Here is a 9,080-nt window from a genome sequence, read left to right as displayed (position 1 = left end):
GTTTTTTAAATGCAATACAACATGCAATTAATATATTAAACGAAAGACAACATATTTATTTTTATTTTTTTGGTTTGTTACATAAATGTTTTGGACAGATATAGCTATTTTATGGAGACATAATAATACCAACAACATCATAATGATAATAGCAATAATACAGTCCAATGTTTTTCACCAATAAACTAAGGCTTCACAATGAACTCGACACAAAATGAATAACTGACTGTGCCCTATTGGTGCTTATCAATCTTCAATCTCAATATGAGGTCTTGACTGAGACACTCATAACCTGCAGAAAAGTGGTGGAAACTTTACTCCATTTTACTCCATGGAAATTGCCCTCTTATGGGAAGCTTGTGTGTCAAGGAAAGTCAACAGCTTATTAATTCATCCACTTATGTGCCTCTTGCTGAGCGTGTTAATTGTTGGTGCATCTATGTATCGCAAGCAGACTACAAGCCTTAGCATGTGTGATGCATCCGTCTTTATGTGAGGGGAGATCGCGGGGGCAGCAAAGACGCCCAGAAGTCCCTCTCCCCAAATATATCCTCAATTTAACGCCTAAATTTGTGTCAATATCTGCTGAATATAAGTTGCTGAGAGCGTGAGGAGGATAGATTTTAATCTGTTTGTTTTGTCAGACAGTGTTGGACTGTTCAAATCCCAGTTCATGACTTGTTTGGAAAAACTTCTGGTCAGACAGGTTAACACTCATATGAGAACTGAAGTTTATTACTTACCACACCAGTTTCCAGAGAGCGTCAATATTGAGAGCCACTGACTAATATTGATTATTAAAATTTCGCCTTTGTGCTTGTGCCATAGACAAATATTGCAACTCCATCAGTTGTTTTTAGATTAGTTTATTTGCACTTCATAACTTTTCATTTTTAAGTATTAAACAAAAAAAAAGTATCATTTCCCCAATCATTATCACAACCTTAATTTTCTTTTTTTTTCATCAGTATTTATTAACACGCCAACTACATTGACATCACTAAACCCTTTCCCGAACTGTGGACTGCAACAGGTGGAAATCCTAAAGGTGCAGCCAGGAAAGCAGATAATGGAATGCATTTATGAAAATAAAAGCAGGCCATTATCAAACCAGAGGATTGACCTCTGTATCAACCGCCTCGTGACCTTAGAGAAAACATACTGTAGTGTAGCTGTTGGTCTAATGAAAGGTTAGTAGTGGCCCACACCACTGGAAAACCAGTGACGCTTGAAGCCTCAGCTCTTCAGGTCAGTTGAATGAGAGCAGCTGTGTCTGTCAGCAACACGTGTCAGCCTTTTGTAAACAATCTGTTATATTGGAAACACTGCCACTTAGTGGCAGCGGGGTCTCACTTCGTATGTCAAGAACTGCGTAGTTCTTGGTCAATTCTTGATCAATTATTTGCCTTTATTATTTGTATATTATTGAATTAAAAATAAACAGCTGACTTCTGGAAACGTAATTCTTTATGATTAGCAAAAACTGTGCCATGAACTGTGACTGAAAAAAGTATTGTTTATTAATATGTCAGAATCAGAATCAAATTTATTGCCATGGTCAGTGGGGATCCCACCAACTAGGAAAGTGTAATAAAATAAAATAAAATAAAATAACAAAGCCTCCTGCCAGAGGGAAGAGACACAAACAGTCCATGTCCAGGATGAGAAGGGTCGGTTCTGATAAAAATAAAAATAAAAATAAAAATAAAAATAAAAATAAAAATAAAAATAAAAATAAAAATAAAATAAAATAAAATAAAAATAAAAATAAAAATAAAAATAAAAATAAAAAAATAAATCCTCTACTTTTCGCATTTTCTAATGTATAAAATACTCGTAACGTAACGGGCCTGAGACAGTGAAAAAAATATTTTTAAAAAAAGTTCCGCAGATGTCCAATGGGGGCGCAATGTTTAACCCATCTGACGGCGGCTGATAAGTTGACCGTAGAAGAAGAACAGTGAGGTGTTTGGTGCCAAAGGAGGCGTCTACGCTAACCTTCGTGCTTGCTTTCGCGAGTCGTTCCTGTTACCTACACGCAAACAAGCTTCTTTTTTTTGTTGCGGAAATTCAAAAACTATGTTTGCCGTCAGAAACGCTCTCCGTTTGGGCTCTCGGCTCTCCCTGTCAGCGGTGCAGAGGAGGGGATGCGCGGCTGCTGGAATCCCGATGGACGATGTGGTCAACGGACTCACCGAGGAGCAGATTCAGGTGAATAGCACTCTGTTCATCTATCACGTTAGGTGCGTGTACACGGCCGTTACCATCATCGTGTTGAAATGTTATCATTCTTTTTCCGTACTGTTACTTGACACCGCTCACGCGGCATGATTATGTAATGGCTAACCTAACATTAGCCCACCCTACTAACAATAAACAAACGTTTTATAACCCGCTTCTCACTGTTAAAGTTGCACATATCACTTATATTGAGGCTACATTTCTACATGCATAGCTAGGAATGTTTACAATGTAAACTCTTGGAATAGCGAAATTAAAGTTTGATTTGTTGTTGCTTTTCTTTGATGCAACCATTAAATGTCAAGGATTTTAGTAGTGGCAAAGTAGGCTAAAGGTCAGTGCTGGAGGAGCAGTAATCCGTCGTGTCGGAGGAGGCGCCGCTATCAAACATTTGATTGGATATCAGACTCCATAGACTGTCACATAACATCATTGGTACAAATAAGGAAGAACTCGTCAGACAGATTTGAAATGAACGCACACCTGAGTCATGTGTTGTCTTCCACAAATGCTAACGGAATTAACTCTCATGTCGACTGGGTTCACATTGTTTGCATATGAACTCAACGCTCTTTCTCTTTCTGTCATGCTTTTTTTTATGTAGCTCAGAACAACCGTGCGCAAGTTTGTTGTTGAGAAACTCGGCCCTCAGGCTGATGAGATTGACAAGAGCAACGATTTTCCCGGGATGCGGGTGAGTTGAAACTTGAAAGGTCCTGTTAAACTTTTCAAAACATTATTTATAGTTTAGAATTAGTACATTTGTTGCCTTCACCCTGTTTTGGTTACAGCTAAAATCCCACTTGTTTCACATTGGAACTTGTTACAGGAGGAGTCATGTCATCTCCTATGCTTTTTGAGTTATTGTCATGTCATTGAACTTCATGGCTTTAATCACGTTATGGCTGTAGTCACTGCATTTCACTGACGACATCTAGTGTTCAAAATGCATAACGGGGGGAAAAAAGCAGCTGGAAGTGATAGTAACTTCTGACGCCCTTATACCTGGAATTAATGCTTGTCACAATAAATCGAGTTGCTGTGTTATGATAGCGAGAAATCTGTATTGTCATTTTAATCATTCTGACCTCCATGGGCTTCTTCACATGCATGAGGCCTGAGATGGAACTTCACACAGACAAGCTGTTTTATCATGAAAGGGCCTTTTTATTTGCCAATCTATGTTCAGGTCATTTCTTCACTGGGTATATGGCCAGTAAGGACACTCATTCTGAGGTGTACTGATGACAGGTTTCTGCATTTCTTAGGACTTCTGGAAAGCAATGGGTGACATGGGGCTGCTTGGCATCACTGCCCCAGGTAAACTGAAACTCCTGTATTTGTCTTGTTGCACATCAGGTTTGGATTCACAACCAATGTAGTGAATGTGCCTGCTGTGTGTTCATTTCAGTGGAATATGGAGGGACAGGACTGGGCTACCTGGATCATGTCATCGTGATGGAGGAAATCTCAAGAGTTTCAGGAGCCATCGCTCTCAGTTATGGCGCTCACTCCAACCTCTGTGTCAATCAGTTGGTGCGACACGCAAATGAGGAGCAGATGGAGAAGTACATGCCCAAGGTCAATGAACAACTGAGTCTAAAGGTGAAGGCATTCCATGATAGTTTATTTGAAAATGTGTTGTGTTTTCAGTTGGTGTCTGGGGAACATGTTGGTGCACTTGCCATGAGTGAACCTAACTCTGGTTCTGACGTCGTGTCCATGAGGCTCTCTGCCAAGAAAACAGGTATATATAGTACCTTCTTGTGTTCATGAGACATTGTCACCCACGGAGCGGGCGTAGTTGTGTTGTCATGGTTTGCAACACGAGGAACCAGACAAAATCGCAACTGAAACCTCATGAAGCGTGCTTTTCAGATATTGATGGGTAGATAAGGTTTCATGAACCAGTGTCCTGATTTTCAGATGGCGGCGCCTGCTGTAAAATTTTTAGACTGATTCAATGAAACCTCACATCATTTCTAAACCAAGAGCGCCATCTAGTGGCCTCTGAGAATTATGTTCAGAACCCTGCTATACTGTTTCATGATACCTCACAGACTCATCAATATTTTCATATATATATTTGTGTGTAACTCATAAGTAAACTGATAGATTTAAAGCTTTAAATTTGAATAATATTGTTTTTTTTTTAATGAACATTGTAGCGTTGTCTTTATTCAGACTCAAGTGATCAAAAAATGTCTAAAACTTGCTATATCTTCATTCATTTCAACACATTTTCTTGTCAACAATCGTCATGCGTTTTGTGCTGAAAAAGTGCTTTTATTAAAATTGTGAGTATCTCTGCTCCACAGGTGACTACTATGTCTTAAATGGAAACAAGTTTTGGATCACAAACGGCCCTGATGCCGACGTCCTGATTGTCTACGCCAAAACCAACCCTGAAGCCCATCAGAAAGGCATCACAGCTTTTATCATTGAAAAGGTTGGTCTGGTTTAAGAATAGATTAAGATGACTAGGATGGTCAAGTTTGTCTGATATGAAGTCCGAAGATGAACAGATAAATGTCGTCGTCGTGGAAGAGAAATGGTTTTGAAACCTGAATCTGAATCCTGAGACTCAATACACGCCTCTCATCAGACACCAGGTCCTGAGTTCAGGCTCAAAAATCATTCTCTCTCTTGCAGGGAATGCCGGGTTTCTCCACAGCACAGAAGCTGGACAAACTGGGCATGAGGGGATCCAACACTTGCGAGCTAATTTTTGAAGACTGCAAAGTGCCTGGTGAGTGTTCTCACATCTGGTCCTTTGGTCTCTGCAGTGTCACCAAACAAAACCGTTCATATTGTTGTTTTCAGAGAAGAACGTCCTGGGTTCACTGAACAAAGGTGTTTACGTCATGATGAGTGGGCTCGACTTGGAGAGGCTCGTTCTGGCTGCCGGACCCCTTGGGTGAGTTGATGTCTTCTGGCCCTTTAAGCCCTGTTTATGTGGCAGGTGTGTGCACGCAAAGAACATGTTGTGAACTGTGACAGGTCTATTTTAGCACGCACAAACCCACACAATCTGTCAGGGTTTGAAAAGGACTCCAGTTGCTTAGGTTTCCTGGGGAAAGGTAAATATAACTGTTGTATGTGCTTTTAAATAAGTTGAAATTCCAATGAGGTTTCCTACCAAAGTTTTGGGAAATATTGTTAAGACTAAAGTTAAGACTATTGGTTTTCAAGTTGCTTAGTCCAGATGCCATTATGCATTAGTATGACTGACATGACAAAATGACATATGCTAGAGTTGCTGATTTGAGATCACATTGCACGTTTCTCTCACTATGGAGCTGTTGAGCTGTACATGCTCTGTTGAATCTGTCTTGTTTGAGTCCCACCATCAACACAATCACGACCCACGCAACATAAATTCTACACTCACTGCTAAATTTTTCTTTGTCAAAAACAAATAGATAAAATGTGACACGCACTCTCCCAAACTCCCTCAGAAATCCAAACACTTAAATGGAATGGAGTATTGGCTCACTGGCGTTTTTACACCGCATCCATCACAAGGTTGTGACCGCTGCAGCGTGACCTGTCATGATGAGGGGCAGCGGGTGTGAACAAATCTCCACAGTGTCACGGGAGACACGTCAATATCAGGTGCATGTGTGGTCATGCATCATCCGGTCGAGGAAAACGCTCGTCACCTGCCTTAAAGTGGAGCACTGAGACACTGGACTGACGTACGACAAGCATGTATAGGTGCTGTGTGACCGTGGAGTCTAGAGGAGTGCAAGAGCTGCCATGTGTAGGGAGGAGGGATTGTCAAGCTTTAGTGTGCCTTGGATTTAATCGAGCAAGTGCTATATCTGCAGAGGGAGCAGCTGTGATGCACCGTTCTGTGACGGCGGTGGTGAATCAAGGCAGGAAGTGAGTCAAAGTAGATGAGCTGCAGTTAGTTTTGGGGACTGATGGGACGGATGGGCAGGATGAATATATGGGAACATTTATTGGCTCAAGATATGTCTGTATGCATGTATAAATTACATTGGACTACTGCTATATTTAGGTTTCGTTTAACTTGAAGAGCAAGGATATTATAAAATATGAGTGGAATAATGATTGATTAAGTCTGGCCAACTGCTCTTGTCAGCATCATGCAGGCCGTCCTGGACTCAGCAGTGCCTTACCTTCATGTCAGAGAAGCTTTCGGACAGAAAATCGGACACTTTCAGGTTTGATGTTCAACTTCTCCCCACTGCTGTTGAGTGGCACGGAAAGTGACCTCTGTCTGTTTCACAGCTGATGCAAGGCAAGATGGCCGACATGTACACCAGACTGAACGCCTGTCGACAGTACACTTACAACGTGGCTCGTGCTTGTGACAAAGGACACGCCAATTCTATGGTCAGTCAACAAATTAACTTTACAAAAGATTGACTATAGTCATTCATTCTTCTTCAGTGGTTACTTATTTCTTAGACCAGCCACGCTGTGTTTATAATCCACACAGTTTGAGCAAATTGTAACTGTTTCCCCTGCAGGATTGTGCCGGGGTGATTTTGTACTGCGCCGAAAATGCCACTCAGGTTGCCTTGGATGGCATCCAGTGTCTGGGTAAGTGTCATGAAAGTAGAGTAAAATACAGTAAAGTCTGTATGATTAACATAAAGGTAATTATTGGAATGAACATTTGGTAGATGTTACAAGTAATAAATGGATAAATATTAGCCAATTTCTTTATGCCTCATCCATTCGGCGCATGATGGTGTGGTACAGTGGGTTACTTGTTTGACACGTTGCTGCCAGTGAATGTGATGAGTGAGAACAAAAACTGCTCAATAGAAGCGTTTTTTTGAAGTATAATTCTGAAGAGAAGCTGAAGGAGCGATTGAGAAACTGTCAAGTGCTCATATCAATGCTGAAGATCAGATTCTTTGAGAGTTTGGTGTAAAAGGTTCACTCCGAACCCAAGTGAACTAACTGCTTTCACAACCTCAGGCTCTTCTTCTTTATTCCATAACTCCCTGCCTGATCTGAAACTTGTTTCATGGATGTTTCCTCTCTCTGTTATGTCCCCCGCCTTGTTCCATCCACAGGCGGTAACGGCTACATCAACGACTACCCTATGGGACGGTACCTGCGGGACGCGAAGCTGTATGAAATCGGTGCCGGCACAAGTGAAATCCGACGGATGATCATTGGACGTTCCTTCAACTCGATGTACAAGTCGAGTTATGCCCGAGCAGGTGCTCAGACCGACAGCCTTACTCGATCTCAGTCTCAACAGTAGACGTGTGGAAGCTAAGCGGCCTTCGCACCATGTTGTTTCATGGAATAAAACAATAGGATTCTAAAGCTGTTTTCATCCGGAGCACCAGCGATTGTATTCACTGATGCCGGTTGTGTTGCTGCAAGAGGGTTTTTGATGTCACCAAATCATCATGCCGCTTATCTGGACGGATAATGGTGTAAATTGACTGGCATCGATGTTAGAAAAGTGGAGCTTCAATTTCACTGGTGTTTTTAGCGGAGGGTGATTGTTACTGGATATAAAATGCAAGTGATTTCACAGGTTTTTTTTTCCCCAAATGATATTCAGAATCCTGAGTACGATCAACATCCGCCAGTGTGTCTGAACAAGCTGTTGCTGAAGCTGAATGTAGCTGCTCTCAGTCTAGTTCTTTCTTTGATGTGACGTCTATATACTGACTTATGACTTATAGGTGTTTCCTAACCTGACTTTAATGTCAAGTGCACAGATGTAAAATGTTTCTTTGAAATAAACTCATGTTTTGGTGAGTTCTGTCTTGTCAGAGACCAGTTTTTAATCGCTAAATTATTTTACTTGGTTAAAATGGCGATTTTTTTTTTTTTTTTTTTTTTTTTTTTCTTCCAAAAACAATCTGACATGTGCTTGGGTTTATCATGTTTTTTGACTATGAATTACAGGCTCAAAATAGCATTCGTTTGCGTTTAAGATTGCACTCTATTGATTGACTGACAAAAGGATTAACTGCTCTATTTATTCTATTTTTCGAGAGTGACTGTCAGGATCCAGTTTTCATTTTAATCGTCATATTTATGTATTTATTCATTGGGGATTTCCGTATGTATAGTTTATACACTTGTATACTATATGTTAGAGGACTGTATAATGGGGATCAGTCATTCAGAGTCATCGACAAAGATCAAGGCGGTGAACAGTAGAGTGCAGGCAGGGTGGAGGTACCATTTAAGGAGAAGAAGACCATTGAAGTTGATGGATGTGACATATGAGGTGATGACAGGGAGCAGGCTGACATGCTGTGGCAACCCCTGATAAAAGATGACACGAGATGAACAGTATTTAACACCTATTTCCCATAATCCTGCTGTTGCTTCATAGTTCATATCTTATTGTTGGGTGATGTCATAGTTATTACGTTGACGCTAGGGACAACAAAATCTCAATTCTTTAAACTTCAATGTACCAGAAAAAATAAATTAATAAAAGACAGTTATTGGTAAAAAAAAATCTCTATATATTATTATACATTTTCTTTATTATACATTTCTATAACAATTCTTAAATGATATGGTATTACGCTGGTATTTCTTTATTCTGACGGAGAGTGAAATGTGCAAATTTATATCCACAGGCCAAAAAATACTTATCTTTCATGAAATATGAAAAATTATTATTGTTAATAATAATAAACTATATTGAATATTTTAATCTACTATGTATATAATGGGGGTTAATAAAATAATTATTAAAGAAAAACAAAAAGAGCAATATATTAGAAATAAAATAGTAATATATTTGTACGCAATGTAAAAATATATATTCATATTTAAAAGAGGAAAAGCGTGTTTCCATTTGTCGAGCTTGAAATGATACT

The 9,080-nt window shown here is 39.9% G+C and overlaps 1 protein-coding gene across 1 annotated transcript; it reads left to right on the top strand.

Annotated features, from left to right (window-relative positions):
* Positions 1-1,944: 1,944 nt before the first annotated feature.
* On the top strand, positions 1,945-7,998 carry ivd (isovaleryl-CoA dehydrogenase). Its single transcript, XM_053845145.1, has 12 exons — positions 1,945-2,211; positions 2,846-2,935; positions 3,510-3,561; positions 3,653-3,822; positions 3,895-3,988; positions 4,560-4,690; positions 4,894-4,990; positions 5,065-5,158; positions 6,350-6,431; positions 6,499-6,603; positions 6,741-6,813; positions 7,296-7,998. Exons 1-12 carry the CDS (start codon positions 2,080-2,082, stop codon positions 7,487-7,489), a joined length of 1,314 nt encoding a protein of 437 aa, XP_053701120.1. The 5' UTR covers positions 1,945-2,079; the 3' UTR covers positions 7,490-7,998.
* Positions 7,999-9,080: the final 1,082 nt, after the last annotated feature.

The sequence above is a fragment of the Synchiropus splendidus genome, chromosome 16 (assembly GCF_027744825.2).
Source record: "Synchiropus splendidus isolate RoL2022-P1 chromosome 16, RoL_Sspl_1.0, whole genome shotgun sequence".
Lineage (NCBI taxonomy): Eukaryota > Metazoa > Chordata > Actinopteri > Syngnathiformes > Callionymidae > Synchiropus > Synchiropus splendidus.
This window is presented reverse-complemented; position numbering and strand designations above follow the sequence as displayed.

Bases quoted from the DNA above. Each gene is read 5' to 3' on its own strand.
- ivd (XM_053845145.1), top strand. From the start codon at position 2,080: ATGTTTGCCGTCAGAAACGCTCTCCGTTTGGGCTCTCGGCTCTCCCTG. The intron at 3,823-3,894 runs GTCAATGAACAA...TTGTGTTTTCAG, and splicing joins TGGAGAAGTACATGCCCAAG to TTGGTGTCTGGGGAACATGT. The intron at 6,432-6,498 runs GTTTGATGTTCA...TCTGTTTCACAG, and splicing joins AGAAAATCGGACACTTTCAG to CTGATGCAAGGCAAGATGGC.